The sequence below is a fragment of the Mytilus californianus genome, unplaced genomic scaffold (genome assembly GCF_021869535.1).
Source record: "Mytilus californianus isolate M0D057914Y unplaced genomic scaffold, xbMytCali1.0.p SCAF_9, whole genome shotgun sequence".
NCBI lineage: Eukaryota > Metazoa > Mollusca > Bivalvia > Mytilida > Mytilidae > Mytilus > Mytilus californianus.
In genome coordinates, this window is record NW_026262745.1 from 2,906,296 (window position 1) to 2,925,219 (window position 18,924).

An 18,924-nucleotide genomic window follows, 5' to 3' on the forward strand; every position below is an offset into this window, starting at 1 on the left:
ATCTTTTACAAAAATCTTCTCCTCTGAAACTACTAAGACAAATTTAACCAAACTTTTACACAATCATCATTAGGGTATATAGTTTAAAAAATGTGTCCGATGACCCCGCCCGCGAACCAAGATGGCCGACATGGCTAAAAATAGAACATAGGGGTAAAATGTAGATTTTGGCTTATATCTCTGAAACCAAAGCATTTAGAATAAATCTGACATTGGGTAAAACTGATTATCAGGTCAAGATCTATCTGCCCTGAAATTTTCAGACCAATCAGGCAACACGTTGTTGGGTTGCTGCACCTGAATTGGTAATTTTAAGAAAATTTTGCAGCTTTTGGTTATTATCTTGAATATTATTATAGATAGAGATAAACTGCAAACAGCAATAATGTACAGCAAAGTAAGATCTACAAATAAGTCAACATGACCAAAATTGTCAATTGACCCCTTAAGGAGTTATTGCCCATTATAGTCAATTTTTTACAATTTTTTCATAAATTTTGTAAATTTTTGTAAATTTTTACAAAATATTTTCCACTATAACTACTGGGTCAAGTTCATTATAGATAGAGATAATTGTAAGCAGCAAGAATGTTCAGTAAAGTAAGATCTACAAACACATCACCATCACCAAAACACAATTTTGTCATGAATCCATCTTTGTCCTTTGTTTAATATGCACATATACCAAGGTGAGCGACACAGGCTCTTTAGAGCCTCTACTTATATAATGTGAATTGAACTAACCCGCCAGTATCACTGAAAAGAGTTTTGATATTCGGTTTTTAGATAATACAAGTATAAATAATCGCCGTATTAAAATATCAAAAATATATATTAGATATTCAAATGCGGCGATTCGTTGTACGATATTTATCTTGAAGTGATGTAATTAATGATATGGACAATAACAAGAAATTGTACCCCTAAACTGACACAATCCAACTTAAGTATTATAGATAATCTTTGATTGATAATTAATGTTTCTAAAACCATCGTCAGGGAAGCCCTCTAGTCGGTTAAACCTATCGTCCAAAACTCTGCGAATGGTTTTTATAAATGATATCATAATTTTTTATATTCTTTATTCTTCCCTTGTGTACTATGTACTGCACAGAAAATTGCGTTAATATCATGGAATATGACCCTCGGGGCAATGTTTCCTATATGCATATTTCTGTTTGTTTTCTGATTTTAATCTACTTAATTTGCTGTTTGTAATTTGTTATTGTGCTGTTTTTATACGCCCGTTTACGGAACGTATTATGGTATACCGTTGACCGTCTGTCTGTCCGTCCGTCCGTCGTCAACATGTCGGACATTAACTCAAAAAAGCTTTAACCAATATGCATGAAACTTTGGTGAATTGTTTATATCTATTGACGTGAGCTCCCTTTCGTTTTTTATACGACCGCAAAAAAATTGGCGTATTGGTATGACGTTGGCGTCGTTGTCGTCGTCGTCCGGCGTCGTCCTGCGTCGTCCGAAGACACATTGGTTTTCGCACTCTAACTTTAGTTTAAGTGAATGGATCTCTATAAAATTTTACCATAAGGTTCAATACCACAAAAGGAAGGTTGGGATTGATTTTGGGGGTTATGGTACCAACAGTTAAGGAATTAGGAGCCAAAAATGGGCCAAAAATAAGCAATTTTGAAACTTCCAGACATAACTTGTGTGTTAGTGTATGGATCTCTCTGACATTGTACCACAAGGTTCCATATCACACAGGGAATGCTGGGATTGATTTTGGGGGTAATTGCCTCAAAATATTAGGAATTAGGGGCCAAAAAGGGGGAAAAAACAAGCATTTTTCTAGTTTCATGACAATAACTTGTGTGTAAGTGTATGGATCTTTCTGAAATTGTACTACAAGGTTCCATATCACAAAGGGAAAGCTGGAATTGAGTTTGGGGGTAATTGCCAAAAACGTTTAGGAATAAGGGGCCAAAAAGGGGCCAAAAATAAGCATTTTTCTAGTTTCCAGACAATAACTTGTGATCAAGTGTATGGATCTGTCTGAAATTGTACTGCAAGGTACCATACCACAAAGGGAAGGCTGGGATTGAGTTTGGGGGTGATGAATCATAAGGTGGTTCAAAAAATTTGGGGGGGGGGGGGGGATTTTTTTTTCTTCATTTTTTTTCTTTTTTTCCTTTTTTTTTTCTTTTAAAATTTTCCATTTTAAGTTGGTTATTTCTGTTTTATATTTAAAAGCAAATAATAATGATATGGTAGGAGATGCACACCAAACAGGATGTGTAAATTATTATTTAATAAGTATTGTGCAATAGCAAGAAATTTTCAATTGCACAGGATTGCACAATAGCAAGAAATCTTCAATTGCACAGTATTGCGCAATAGCAAGAAATCTTCAATTGCACAGTATTGTGTAAAAGCAAGAAATATCCAATAGCACAATATTGCGCAATAGCAAAAAATTGTCAATTGTACAGTATTGCGCAATAGCAAGAAATATTCAATTGCACAGTATTGTGCAAAAGAAGATACTTCGTATAAATTGCTTATTTCTTGACCAATTTCAATGGGGTTTTATTCTTGAATTCTTGGGGTTCTTTAATATGCTGATTCTAACCGTGTATTAAGTTTTTGGATTTTGGGCCCCGTTTTTAAATTGGTCCACATTGAGGTACAAAGGGTCCAAAATTAAACTTTGTTTGATTTCATCAAAAATTGAATTATTGGGGTTCTTTGATATGCCGAATCTAACCGTGTATTTAGATTCTTAATTTTTGGTTCCGTTTTCAAATTGGTCTACATTAAGGTCCAAAGGGTCCAAAATTAAACTTTGTTTGATTTTAACAAAAATTGAATTCTTAGGGTTCTTTGATATGCCGAATCTAAACATGTATTTAGATTTTTGATTATGGGCCCAGATTTCAAGTTGGTCCAAATCGGGGTCCAAAATTAAACTTTGTTTGATTTCAACAAAAATTGAGTATATGGGGTTCTTTGTTATGCTGAATCTAACCATGTATTTAGATTTTTGATTTTTGGGCCCCATTATCAACTTTGTCCACATTGAGGTCAAAAGGGTCCAAAATTAAAGTTTGTTTGATTTCATCAAAAATTGAATTCTTGGGGTTCTTTGATATGCTGAATCTAACCATGTATTTAGATTTTGGATATTGGACCATAATAGGTGAATGTCCAATTTAACATTTTTAAGTTCTTAGACCACATTCATTCTGTGTCAGAAACCTATGCTGTGTCAAATATTTAATCACAATCCAAATTCAGAGCTGTATCAAGCTTGAATGTTGTGTCCATACTTGCCCTAACTGTTCAGGGTTCGACCTCTGCGGTCGTATCAAGCTGCGCCCTGCGGAGCATTTTATTATAAATTTCAGATTTACCGTTTCCGAGTTTTGGGGTTTTATTCATTAAAAAAGGGGGGATTTTCCAGTTTTCCGACAATAACTCAAGAATGCTTTCACTAACTTGCAAGGACTTTTGTTTAATTGTTTATATCCATTGACATGAGCTCCCTTTCTATTTTTATAAATTTAAGATTTTACGTTTCCGAGTTGCAGGGTTTTATTCATAAAAAAGGGGGATTTTCCAGTTTTTGGACAATAACTAAAAAATGCTTTCAGCAGTTCTCATGAAACTTTGGTGAATTGTTTATATCTGTTGATGTAAGCTACCTTTAGAATTTTATAAATTTTAGATTTTACATTTCTGAGTAATGGGGTTTTATTCATTAAAAAAGGGGGGATTTTCCAGTTTTTGGAGAATAACTCAAAAATGCTTTCAGCAATTCTCATGAAACTTTGGTGAATTATTTATAGCTATTGATGTAATCTCCCTATTGATTTTCATAAATTTCAAATATGACATTGAGAAGAAATTGAACTTTTTGTTTACAGTCTGACAACAGATTTACTAAGTATTGCACAACAGCAAGAAATCTTTAATTGAATATAAATTCAATTCATATAACCAATTTCAAGTTCTTTGACTACATTTATTCAGAAACCTATAATATGTCAAATATTTAATTACAATCCAAATTCAGACCTGTATCAAGCTTGAATATTGTGTCCATTTTTGCCCCAACTGTTCAGGGTCGGACCTCTGCGGGCGTATCCAGCTGCGCTCAGCGAAGCAGTTTATTACTATCAATACATGTGCCTGGTAAAAGGAAAAGGCAAATATCAGCATGAAAAATGTAAAAACAGAATGCGAAGTCATATATTGGAGGACATGCTTCTATTAGTCATTAAATATATTATAAGATTTGAATTGAATGCTAACAGTTGTTTCAATCAGAATAAACATTTTTGTCATATCCGTTTTTTTTCTCTCCAGGAAATACCACGTGATTTAACAATCGAAGACGATAAGGGTAAACATTTGCCTGCTTTAAAGGTAATTTCAGCATGTATAAATTACCTGAGAGACCATTTAATGAAACAAATTACTAAAAAAGACCTGCCCGTGAAGAAGACCGAGATCACATGGGTTCTTACAGTACCAGCCATATGGTCAGATCCTGCAAAACAGTTCATGAGAGAAGCTGCAGTAAAGGTATGTTCAATATTTAGGGTCATCCTCGATATATCGACATCCCATTGGTTGGCATCAAGGGTCAGCCCAGTATTTCGACACCCAATTGATCAGACCCGGCTAAGTAGTCCTTGAGCAATGATTAGAGAAGCTGATGTTAAGGGTAATAATACTATGTTAAAAAATTTAGGGTCATCCTTCTCGATATTTTGACATCCAATTTGTTAACATCTAGAATCAGTCACGATGTCCGATTATACCCGACCAAACAGTTCATGAGAGAAACGAATGTACAGGTACGTATTTGAAGAGAGCATTGAAAACCAAAATTTCCGAACAATATGCCAAATACGACTATGGCATACTATACCCTGGATAGAAAATCCTCAAAGTGAACTGTATATTATATAGTAAGTGTTCTTTTTCAATATTTAGAATATACTTTGACATGATAGTTTATGACATTTAAAAAGATCTGTATCATACTATTTCTGATCACCATATGCTTAATTTTCAACTGTTTACTGAACTGGATTCATGCTTTTAAAAGATTCATATTTTGTAATAATAATAATCGCTTATTCCCGTTACGCATCATTAATTTTGTTGGAAAATGACGCAGTCAATTTTACTATACAATTGACCAGCTTCCAAGCCGCTTTCCGAACTCGGTTCCGTATTTTACATACTCATGTACTATACAGAATGTTCATTCTTAACCTGCCCATATTTTCATTGTTTTTAAATGGTATTTTGAGCTATCCCTTTGGTATATTTTTCATATTTATGCGAGCTTTCGGTCTTTACAATCCGTAAAAAATCAGAATATAAATAGATCTGTTTTGTTATGGTTTTGAACTTTTTACATACCAATGATAACCAATCGCTAGACAAAATAGTTCTTGAAAGAATGTCAACCTTTCTTGTCAGCTGAACTTTAAAATCATTAGAAAGAATCATCTTGATAACCATACGAAAGATAATGCTCTTTATTAAGATTTAAGAAGTTTTTAAGAATCAAAAATTAGTAATACGGTTATATCCACGCGGTGCGTATGTATTTTGTTAACAAAGTTATAGCTGCAGATGTAGGTCAAATATCGGAGGGGCAAAGAACAAAATTGCGACTTTTGCAGAAGTATTTCTGTCAAAAAGACTTTATTACTTTCTGGATTTTTTCACTTTAAAAAGAATTAAAAGATGCAGAAACTTTATGAAAGGAGTAGACAGTGCTCAATTAATCATACCAAAAGTATTCAAAGAGTTTTACCCTTTCTCTGACATCGTGGTCTCGTTCATTTTTTTAAACATCTACGATTATTTCATTACTTTTTTCGAGTTTGCAACTAAACTGTTGAACCTGTATTGTTTTGAAAAAAGCAATCCCGATGTCCAGGGGTTCATAACAAGCCCGTATTTTACGATTACTTGTCCTTACGTCGCTATTTTCAAAATCGAACAGAGGATAACTAAACGAAAAATTCTTGTAAATAAATATAAAATATCGAGTTTTGCCATCCACTTTTCAATATCTATTTATTAAATATTTTTTTAAAATCAATGTTAACAGTGGATGGCTTGGATTAGGAATGGCATTTAATGATTCACAGAGAAACAGCTATTAGTCCATTCTCAATTTTATTAGTGTAAACAGGAAGTTGTGTAAGGGAGACAATTTTGGTGCACAAAAATTTTGACACTGAAAAGCTAGAGCTTGTAGAAATACAAAACAATTTAATAGAATCCATAGAAAGGGAAACAGGTCAAGGCATTGATCATGTCAATGTAAAGGAGGTTAATAAAGCTATAGAAAAACTTAAAGCAGGAAAAGCACCGGATGAGGATGGAATTTCGGCAGAACACTACAAATATGGGATGGATGAGTTAACTCCCTTTATAGTACATTTGCTAAATTTATTATAACATATCTGGATGTACCAATCTTCCTAAAGACAGGGATTCTTACACCAATCCTAAAGAAAGAAAAAGACAAAACATTACCATCTAGCTATAGAGGAATAACTGTGACTAAAGCCTTTGCAAAAATATTACAAAGTATACTGAAGGATAGAGTTGACTCTGTATTTAATAACATACAAAACTCCTTGCAAAGAGGTTTTACAGAAGGAGTGTCATCACTATGCGCAGCTTTCCTCACATCAGAAGCAATTGAGGAAAGTAAGAAATTAAAGATACTGAGGATTTTAATAACTCTTGATGCAGAAAAAGCATTTGACAAACTAAACCATGAAATACTATTCAACAAGCTGTACCATTATGGAATAAAAGGAATTCTCTGGATATTACTGAGAAACTTGTATAAAGGCATGAGCATTAAGGTTAAATGGGAAGGTCAATGTACAGAAGATGTAATGGTGTTACAAGGAATTCAACAAGGTGAAAAACTATCTACGACGCTATATAAATGCTACAACAACGTCATACTAGATAGCATTTTAAAAAGTGGACTTGGAGCATGTATTGGTGATATACAAGTCCCTGCACCCACATGTGCCGATGACATTGCTGTCCTGGCAAATAGTACTGCAGACGCACAAGGAATATTAGACATAGTACAGCACCATACAAACAGATATCTAGTTAAACTCAATCCAACTAAATCTGAAGCTGTTTTATACAATGCAAAAGGCTCAAACATATCAACACTGCAATTCGAAGACGATGACATCAATATAACCAATTGAAACCAAACATCTACATATCAAAAGAAACGAGCAAAACCGGGCAAATATCTCAGAAAGAATAAGAACCGGCAGGGCCACAATATACAGCCTTCTCGGAGCTGGTTTACATGTCAGAAGGGGATTCTCACCCATGGTCGCATACAAGCTATGGAGAACATATGCAGTACCAAGAAGCATCTACGGACTTGAGGTGATGAACTTACTTGCAAAAGAAAAGGATATGCTAGAACTGGCAGAGAGAAAAATCCTCCGACAAATTCAAGGGCTTCCAAATAATACAGCAAATATGGCTGTCTATACCCTGGTAGGAGCAGAACCTATTGCCATCACATTAGACAAAAATCTACTTACCTTCTTCATGAATATTGTTCGAAATTCAGGAACCATAGAATGTGAAATTCAGCGCCGACAAATAGCATTTTCAGACCAAAGAGGAAAAGACTTTATCAACAGAGTGGAAAAAACGCTATCAAAATACAATTTGAAATCTAGAAGTTACTACATAGAAAAACCACTTAAGAAAATCGAATGGAAAAGACTAGTAGGAATAAAGATCAAGGATTACTGGAAAAATGAATGTCATTATGAAAAAATGGAAAAAACATCACTTAAATACATAGAGATACAGAACAATCCATTAAATGAAGCTCACAATATATGGAAAAGCGTAAAAAACAATAGTAAAGAATTGAGATGTAAAGGCAGGAGAAATAAAAGCAAGAATAAGTACGCAAACGTACATATTCCAAGCCAAAAGAGCTAAGTTGGATCCGAAAGTTAACCCGATATGTACAATCTGTGAACAGGAAAATGAAGATCTAGAACATTTTATTCTACGCTGCAAAGAATTGGAGCAAATAAGATCTAAATATTGCTCAAAAATCGAACAGATAATGGATGAAATTGATACCTCAACATACAAGAAGATCATACAATAAGGGAATTTACTGCAGCTCATAATGGACTGTACTAGCAAGGACATAAACTGTCACTCAACTGTGTATGAAAACATTGAAACTCTGGCTAGAAATATATGCTATGAGATGCACATGCTGCGCACAAAAAGGATAAAAAACTTAAACACAAGTACAGTATAAGTAAAGTTTTTTAAAATAAAATAGTTCCCTACTTTACCGTCTTACTATTTTATGACTTATTAGGACCTAAATTAAATAATTCTTTGCAAAGTTTTAAGATATCAAGTACCTTTAAAGAATAATGAAAATCCCAAATAAGGTAATTTGAAACTGTGAAGGAAAACTTGTGTATATATGTTGAATTGTTCTAAACCCCAACCTTTTTACATAAGTCTTATAAAATAACCTTCTCATTATAAATTCTGATGTACGTATAGCACCTTTAACTAACAATTATAAGAAAGTTTAATTTAAGACCACTTAAATTCTAAACTCTTATTTGTAAATATATCCAGTTCTTACTTTAACTTGTTCTTACACCTCAGCACATTATGAATATAATTTAAAACTTTTATGATGACAATCCTATGAATTAATTATAATATTAATTATTTAGTAATTATTATTACCTAAATTCAGTCATCTGTACATAATTAAATGTTTCCTTATGTTTTAAGGTGTATATAGTTGCTATAATTATACCCTATGAGTAGTGCTCCACAATTAATGGAGGAATATACAAGAAACTGAACTGAACTGAACTGCTTAAACCAGTATTGTCAAATCTTGTGAAATATTTCTGGTGGCAATAATTCAAATATTCATAAAATTACAAAACACAAATTTTAAAGGTGGTTGAAATGTTTCAATTGGCAAACATTTCTTTATTGATAATCCACCTTTGATAATAAAAAAAAAGATTTCTGTCATATTCATCTTTTAATATGATCAAATATGTTAGCCTTTTTAAACATATCTTTAATAACATTTCAGTACTTATGGAAAGAGTTATTCCATTTCTTCCTTTGATATTAAAGGATATACCAATTGTAATTGCAAAATTATAATTTGATGGATGTGAATGAAAGTTAATGAAAAAGTTCCAATTTTGTCATTGAAAACCTTCTTTAAATATGTGTCAGTAAATTATGAAGCTGTAAAGGATATATAACTAGTTTATAAGCCAAACAACTAAAAGTGAGAAAAAAAAGATATACCTACTGTGCTACATTTGGGGATGGGTGGTAATGAAATCAAATTATTTAAGTTATCTATGCATTTTAATTTTTAAAGTTTAATAATAAAAATGTCACTTATTTGCATTTCTGTTAATGCACATGGCACATGTATAAAAAATGCAGGTCTTTGTCTATTTACTATAATATAACCAACATGGTAGTTCTAAATAAATGTAACATCAAGTCGCAAACACGAAACTTAAGGTGAATCAATCTAATATTGCACGCTCTCCACAGCGCTATAAAAAAAAATCCTTGGGAGAACACTGGATTTTATTGCTTTCAGTTATATAATACACCTTGCCTAAGTTATAGGTCTAGCTAGGTCCTTATAAAAAATGAGGCTAAAATGATGTAAAATTACCATATTTACATTACAGCTGCATTTTTTGCATTTAACTTATATCATATATGTACAGAGAGAACAACAGATTAAATGCACATGGTGTTAATTACGGTTACCACCCTTAGCATTAATTTTTAATAGGTGGCAGCAAATAGGGCAGATTGGCCTATATATGTGGTGTCCCCACATCTACTCTGTTGTTCCTAAGTCTAAAAATTCTGTTCGCCCTGGCTAAGTCCTCAACATCTTTCTTTTCTAAGTATAGATCAGCAGCTCCTAAGGATTAGTAATGGAGCACTTTATATATAGTCCAGTGGCTTAGTCCTGTCTTTTTTGTCGCTCTTATTTTCTTGTTTATATTATTATTATTATATTTCTTATATTTTCTTGTAAGCCACCAATCCACAACTCCTCTTTTTCCTATGGTGCCTGAAAACAATGAACCGGTTTTGTTCATTGCTGAGGTCTGTAAAGTGACTTATAACTGCTAACAGCCACATTATTTGGACTCTGGTGGATAGTTATCAGACTGTTATCTCATTGGCAATCATAACACACTCCGTTTTTTAGTACGGGTTAATTATTTGAAATAAATGACTAACAAACATTAAATCATTTGAAAACAAATAATGCTGCAATAATTTATGTTGTCATTTTAAGTTTTCAGTTTATATATATATATATTAACAATAAGTTGTATAAATGGTGTCACTATGTTTGTAATTGTCAAACTACTTACTAGTATAACAATACTATTGTCTAAATCTACAGAAATGGATCATGCTTTAAGTAACAGAAAAAATGATGTCACTGGGTCACCTGTAACTTATCTCTTAAATAAGGACTATGTTGGGTAAAAGAGCTTTCTTACTACAGGCTCTTCGTAATCATTTTGTTAAATAATTCTACAAAGAAGGGGATAGTCTGTTAATGTATCCTTGACTTAGAATAATGAAATTGCAAGAAACAAATTCACATATTACTTTGAATTTTGTAGATTGTTCAGGTAGTCTTGAGATATTTCTTTGTACAACAGAAAAAGCAGTAGTCATCTTCACTTCACACACACACACATATGTATATATATTTTGACAAACAAATAAAAAAGCCATAGACATTGAAAACAATTCATATCTATTCTATTGTCAGTCAGCCTACCTACCATGAACTGAAGAGTCTCCTAAGATTCAGTAGGTAAATTATGTGAAAATCAAGACTTGCATCAAAAATATACCAATATTAGGGACAATGGCGTCATTTTTCCTCAGCGCTATCAGCTCTTTGATTGATTTATTTTCTTGGGGATATGAGGTTTCGGTTTTTATACGACCGCAAAAAAATTTTTGTGGTCGTATATTGGTATGACGTTGGCGTCGTCGTCGTCCGGCGTCGTCGTCGTCCGGCGTCGTCCGGCGTCGTCCGAAGACACTTGGTTTTTGCACTCTAACTTTAGTTTAAGTAAATGGATCTTTATGAAATTTTACCACAAGGTTCAATACCACAAAAGGAAGGTTGCGATTGATTTTGGGGGTTATGGTAATAACAGTAAAGGAATTAGGGGCCAAAAAGGGGCCAAAAATAAGCATTTTTGTAACTTCCAGACATAACTTGTGTGTTAGTGTATGGATCTCTCTGACATTGTACCACAAGGTTCCATATCACTAAAGGAATGCTGGGATTGATTTTGGGGGTAATTGCCTCCAAATTTTAGGAATTAGGGGCCAAAAAAGGGGCAAAAAACAAGCATTTTTCTAGTTTCATGACAATAACTTGTGTGTAAGTGTATGGATCTTTCTGAAATTGTACTACAAGGTTCCATATCACAAAGGGAAAGCTGGGTTTGAGTTTGGGGGTAATTGCCCTAAACGTTTAGGAATTTGGGGCCAGAAAGGGGCCAAAAAACACATTTTTTTCTAGTTTCCAGACAATAACTTGTGTTCAAGTGTATGGATCTCTCTGAAATTGTACTGCAAGGTACCATACCACAAAGGGAAGGCTGGGATTGAGTTTGGGGGTAATGAATCATAATGGGGGTTCAAAAAATTTTGGGGGGGGATTTATTTTTTTTTCCTTTTTTTCTTTTTTTCCTTTTTTGTTTCTTTTAAAATTTTCCATTTTAAGTTGGTTATTTCTGATTTATATTTAAAATCAAATAATAATGATATGGTAGGAGATACACACCAAACAGGATGTGTAAATTATTATATAATAAGTATTGTGCAATAGCAAGAAATTTTCAATTGCACAGTATTGCACAATAGCAAGAAATCTTCAATTGCACAGTATTGCGCAATAGCAAGAAATCTTCAATTGCACAGTATTGCGCAATAGCAAGAAATATCCAATAGCACAATATTGCGCAATAGCAAGAAATTGTCAATTGTACAGTATTGCGCAATAGCAAGAAATATTTAATAGCACAGGATTGTGCAAAAGAAGATACTTCCTATAAATTGCTTATTTCTTGACCAATTTGAATGGGGTTTTATTCTTGATTTCATGGGGTTCTTTAATATGCTGAATCTAACCGTGTATTTAGTTTTTGGATTTTGGGCCCCGTTTTTAAATTGGTCCACATTGAGGTCCAAAGGGTCCAAAATTAAACTTTGTTTGATTTCATCAAAAATTAAATTATTGGGGTTCTTTGATATGCCGAATCTAACTGTGTATTTAGATTCTTAAATTTTGGTTCCGTTTTCAAATTGGTCTACATTAAGGTCCAAAGGGTCCAAAATTAAACTTAGTTTGATTTTAACAAAAATTGAATTCTTAGGGTTCTTTGATATGCTGAATCTAAACATGTATTTAGATTTTTGATTATGGGCCCAGTTTTCAAGTTGGTCCAAATCGGGGTCCAAAATTAAACTTTGTTTGATTTCAACAAAAAATGAATATATGGGGTTCTTTGATATGCTGAATCTAACCATGTATTTAGATTTTTGATTTTTGGGCCCCGTTATCAACTTTGTCCACATTGAGGTCAAAAGGGTCCAAAATTAAACTTTGTTTGATTTCATCAAAAATTGAATTATTGGGGTTCTTTGATATGCCGAATCTAACCGTGTATTTAGATTCTTAATTTTTGGTTCCGTTTTCAAATTGGTCTACATTAAGGTCCAAAGGGTCCAAAATTAAACTTAGTTTGATTTTAACAAAAATTGAATTCTTAGGGTTCTTTGATATGCTGAATCTAAACATGTATTTAGATTTTTGATTATGGGCCCAGTTTTCAAGTTGGTCCAAATCGGGGTCCAAAATTAAACTTTGTTTGATTTCAACAAAAATTGAATATATGGGGTTCTTTGATATGCTGAATCTAACCATGTATTTAGATTTTTGATTTTTGGGCCCCGTTATCAACTTTGTCCACATTGAGGTCAAAAGGGTCCAAAATTAAACTTTGTTTGATTTCATCAAAAATTGAATTCTTGGGGTTCTTTGATATGCTGAATCTAACCATGTATTTAGATTTTGGATATTGGACCATAATAGGTGAATGTCCAATTTAAAATTTTTAAGTTCTTAGACCACATTCAATCTGTGTTAGAAACCTATGCTGTGTCAAATATTTAATCACAATCCAAATCCAAAGCTGTATCAAGCTTGAATGTTGTGTCCATACTTCCCCCAACTGTTCAGGGTTCGACCTCTGCGGTCGTATCAAGCTGCGCCCTACGGAGCATTTTATTAGTTTAAGAAATGTTTTAGTCGTTGTCGAATCTTTGATAATGTTAGAATACAATTATACACACATAGGTATTTTAAGGGGCATTGGCTGTCAAATTCATGTTCACCGATTTGACTCAAATTCTCATATCTGATTTATAACATGCTAAAATGTATGTCGAAATTGTCTAAAATAAGCAATTTACAAGGCATGGTCTCGATAATATGTATCATTTTTTCGTGTGTATTTTAGTCTAGACGCCATTTAATTAACTATCGAGTTGACCGAAGAAGAATGCCGACGGTAATTTTAGCGATATAAGCGTAAATATAGATATAAATGGATAATGAACTCGTGCAATTAGATTTTTCTAGGTCTGTTTAATTTCATATTATAGGTTAAAAATATATGTAAATCTTCATTTTTACCTGTATAAGAATGAGTTTTTGTGGATCGAATCCGTCAATCAAATGATTTACCTTTGTTTCACTTTCAATGTTGACATTCTTTCCTTTTAATAACTGAACACGCATAATTCGTGCATAATCAGTCTCTATCTAAGGGGTTAGATTAAAGATCACATAAATACGGATTCAATGAGGTAGAATTATTCACTTGCTAGTGAATAATTCGTTATTGATCTTTCTTAGCTTATTTTGACATAATTGAACCATACTGGCTGCTAAAAGCGAATTATCATTTCATTATTTCACTTTCATTAACGATTGAACAAAAACAAATATACTTTAAATTTTTTGTGTATCTCGTAGCTAGTGCCCTTTAAAGGAGAAGGTCATTATAATCTTTGAAACTAAGACAGTCTATTGTGTTTCTAGAAAGAGATGTGAAATTTGATTTAAGATAATCGTGACAGTACTAGTACTCCTCAATAAATTATTTTGATATTTTTAATTTATTTTTCCATATAATGTTTACAGGGAGGAATTCCCAACAGTCAGTTGATGTTGGCATTGGAACCTGAAGCTGCTTCTGTCTATTGCAAACATCTTCCTGTGGAACGTTTGGCAGCAGGGGCAAATTCTGCCCTGGGAGCGTTCTCTCCGGGGACCAAATATCTGATTCTTGATGCTGGAGGTAAATTGTTGATATTTAAAATAACTTACCTATAACGGTCATATAAATTAATCTTTAGAATAACTACAACTACGTAAAAGATAGAAAAGTATTAATTAATATATCAAATATATCCTTCAGATGTTCATAAGACAAATAAGTCTGTCAGAAATCAGTATTTATATTTTTAAATTTTGTTTTACTTATTTGTATTGGGGCTTCAATTTCTTACATTTAGTGCTTAACAGCAAAAACCGTCTAAATAACCTCATTTTGATACACTTAAAAAGACGTTTTGCTACATGTAAAATTTCTGTTGCTCGAATATGTTTTTACCAAAACCTATGAGTGAAATGGCCAGTTTAGGTCAAATATGAAATTTCGATGTTTAGGACATCATAATGACATCATAAGTGACTTTACTGCACTGATGTGTCCAGATTATATGAACCTGTTAATTTTCATTTTTAATATGATTAACATAATTGTAAAAGGCATGAATAAGGTAACTATACTAGTCAACAAAAGAAACGATACAAGGCAATGTATTTTCCATATATAATGAAATTGGATACACTGGACCAAGGTAAATAATTGCTCAATTGGTCTAATTTTTACAGAGTGTTATTTTCTTAGCAAAACCATTGATTTAAGGCAAAAACGCGAAATTTTTTTTTCAATTTTTCTTATCTCAAAAATCGTATTTTTTACCAAAAAATTCAAAAATCGATATTAGAACTTAAAATTTAAATTTAAACATGGTCTCCTTAAAATTTTGAAAGCTTTTGCAGATATTTAAATACTTAATTCTCATCTTCGAAATTAAGTGCCGACTTTTGTCATTATTTTCCGCAAAATAAATCTGACCCCTGTGTTCAATAACTCGGTATTTTCTAACTTTCCAATTTGGTCAGATTCTTTTAATCATATGCATTTGCTTTGTAAATGAATGTTTTTCGTTGGATAATTTAACAGTTTTTCCTATTTATTATATTTTTTGATAAATTTGAGTTCAAACTTGTGTATCGTTTCTTTTGTTGACTAGTATATTTTTGCAATTTCAGGGACCAAATAATGGCTCCTTCTATGAATGAACTATAGTACTGAAAGTATACCATTGTGATCATGACGATTGACATAGAAAATCTACTATTAAAGGGGCACTAGCTGTCAAATTCATGTCACCGATTTGACTCAAATTCTCATATTTGATTTATAACCATGTAAAACATTTATCCAAATTATAAAAAGTCTAAAATAAACAATTTACAGGGCTCAATAATATGTAGATTTGTTTCGTGTGTATTTTATTCTAGACACCATCTAATTAACGATCGAGTTGACCTCCGAAGACCTCCGATGGTCATATAAGCGATATAAACATAAATATAGATATAAATAGATAGGATTTCGTGCAATTGGATTTTTCTAGTTCTGTTTAATTTCATTTTATAGATTAAACATATATGTTAATCATCGTTTATATATAAGAATATTTTTTTGTGGATCGAATCAGTCAATCAAATGATTTACCTTTGTTTCACTTTCAATTCCTTTAAATAACTGAACACGCACCATTCATGCGTTATCCATCTCTAACTTAGGGGTAAAATTGAAGTTCATATGAATACGGATTCAGTGAGGTCGAATTATTCACTTGCAAGTGAATAATTCATCATCAATGTTTCTTAGCTTATTTTGACAAAATTGATCCATACTGGCTGCTAAAAGCGAATTATTATTTCACTATTTCACTTTCATTAATGATTGAACAAAAAAAAATCCTATTTTAGATTTTTTATATATCTCGTAGCTAGTGCCCCTTTAAAACAAGTTGTTTTATAATTATTGATTTAAAGGCATTAACTTTCGTTTACAGGTGGCACAGTTGATATTACTGTCCAGGAAGTACAAACTGATGGAACCATCACACAACTGTATATGGCCAATGGCGGTGACTGGGGAGGAACTAAAGTGGATCAGGCGTTTGAAGAATACTTGATGGAGCTTGCAGGACCGGAGACGGTATACAAGTTCCGCGATGAAGATAAAGCTGGTCACTTAGACTTGTGTAGAGAAATTGAAATTAAGAAGCGTCAAATTAAACCAGATCAGACATCGAAAGTTACATTTAAAGTGCCGATTACTTTAAGTGAAATATTTGAGAGGGAAAAGGGGACCGATTTCCGAGAATCGTTGGCGTCGTCAAAGAGAGTACGATGGGTTGGGGATAAACTACGGGTTGATCCAGATGTTGCCCGAGGTTTCTTTGATAATGCGTGTCAGCATATAATCCAACATTTAAAGGGTATATTCAACGAGGCGAAAGTTAGAGGCACCAATACTATCCTAATGGTTGGTGGATTCTCAGAATCGCCAATGTTGAGGGATGCAGTTGAAAAGGGATTTCCAGGAAAAACTATCATTATTCCTCAGGAGTCTGGTTTAGCCGTGTTGAAAGGGGCAGTACAGTATGGATACGAACCAAGAATTATATCTACGCGGGTCTGTAAAGTTACTTATGGTGTGCGAACAAATAGAAACTTTAAAAAGGGTGATCCAGAGAGTAAGAAATTTGATGCTGAAGGAACTTTAAAATGTCGAGACTGTTTTAGTAAGCATGTTGAGATAGGACAGGCAGTCCATATTAACGAAGCCTTCGAAGAACAAGTGTACTACCCGTTATATTCCGACCAAACTGGGATGTCTGTCCCAATTTACACCTCGACTGAGAAAAATCCACGTTTCACGGATGATCCGTCGTGTAGATATCTAGGAGAGCTCACTGTCAATATGCCAGATACCAGAGGAGGGAAAAACCGAAAGGTATCGGTCCAACTTACCTTTGGTGGTACAGAAGTAGAAGTTAAAGCCACTAATAAAGGGACTGGAGAAGAAACAGTAGCTAAACTTAATTTCCTTCGTTAAATGCTAAACTGGTGCACCTACAGCATAAAATGCTTGTCCATACATTGTACGTATAACACTGTTAGATATGCCTTGATTTTATTGAAGTACTGATGATATTTCTTCTTGATGTAATTGCAAGAACAGTACGATTTTGATAAATGTTTCAGCTTTAAATAAAACGAAGTATTTATATACTTGTATTCAACATACGTATAGTTAGTTACTTGCTTCCGTCTGTTGACCGATTAACTCCCACTTGCGAAATTAAAACAAGGAACACAATTTTGTATATTTAAAGTCCTGAAATAAAAATAAATAACTATGTCAAAATGATGACCATTTTACATATGGCCTGTAAATCTGCTCAACAGTAGACCCAAAGAGATTGGGGTTTTTCGCAGGTTTCTAGGCTATAGCTGCACACACAGATTTCATTGCAAGTCGACTCTCTAGAGACGAAAAATATATCTGGCTGCCAGTTGCCTAGCATAGAGGTGTTAAAATCCACTACACCAGATCCTATATCCTCAAATTAGGAAACTTCACTGATGAGGCAATGCTACATTTGTTTACCACGAAATATTGATTGTTTTCTATCATTTAACTTCATATATACATTTGTATGGCTGGATTACAGTGTCGTATATAATCTATGTTTATTTTGGACTGGACAACGATTTTAATAGTATAAACAATCTTGTACCAGGAAAGACAAACATTTGTTTTCATAGTACAGAAGACAAAACATATCATTTATATCGAAATACTCATTTTTATACGACCGCACAAAATTTTTGCTGTCGTATATTGGTATGACGTTGGCGTCGTCGGCCGAAGACACATTGGTTTTCGCACAATAACTTTAGTTTAAGTGAATGGATCTCTATGAAATTTTACCATAAGGTTCAATACCACAAAAGCAAGGTTAGAATTGATTTGGGGGTTATGGTACCAACAGTTAAGGAATTAGGGGCCAAAAAGGGGCCAAAAATAAGCATTTTTGTAACTACCATACACTAACACACAAGTTATTGTCTGGAAGTTACAAAAATAAGCATTTTTGTAACTTCCAGACAATAACTTGTGTGTTAGTGTATGGATCTCTCTGACAATGTACCACAAGGTTCCATATCACAAAGGGAATGCTGGGATTGATTTTGGGGGTAATTGCCTCAAAATTTTAGGAATTAGGGGGCCAAAAAAGGGGCAAAAAACAAGCATTTTTCTAGTTTCATGACAATAACTTGTGTGTAAATGTATGGATCTTTCTGAAATTGTACTACAAGGTTCCATATCAGAAAGGGAAAGCTGGAATTGAGTTTGGGGGTAATTGCCCGAAACGTTGAGCAAAAAGGGGCCAAAAATAAGCATTTTTCTAATTTCCAGACATTAACTAATGTTCAAGTGTATGGATCTCTCTGAAATTGTACTGCAAGTTACCATACCACAAAGGGAAGGCTGGGATTGATTTTGAGGGTAATTGCCTCAAAATTTTAGGAATTAGGGGCCAAAAAGGGGCAAAAAACAAGCATTTTTCTAA

The 18,924-nt window shown here is 33.3% G+C and overlaps 1 protein-coding gene across 1 annotated transcript in view; it reads left to right on the top strand.

Moving 5' to 3' along the window:
- Window positions 1-17,593, top strand: part of LOC127714819 (heat shock 70 kDa protein 12A-like) — a 36,007-nt gene extending 18,414 nt beyond the window's left edge. The window contains exons 3-5 of the mRNA XM_052220854.1: window positions 4,330-4,548; window positions 14,339-14,495; window positions 16,354-17,593. Coding sequence (XP_052076814.1) covers window positions 4,330-4,548; window positions 14,339-14,495; window positions 16,354-17,402 — 1,425 coding nt within the window. The 3' untranslated portion in view covers window positions 17,403-17,593. The remainder of the gene's footprint in view (window positions 1-4,329; window positions 4,549-14,338; window positions 14,496-16,353) is intronic.
- The last annotated feature ends 1,331 nt before the right edge of the window (window positions 17,594-18,924 follow it).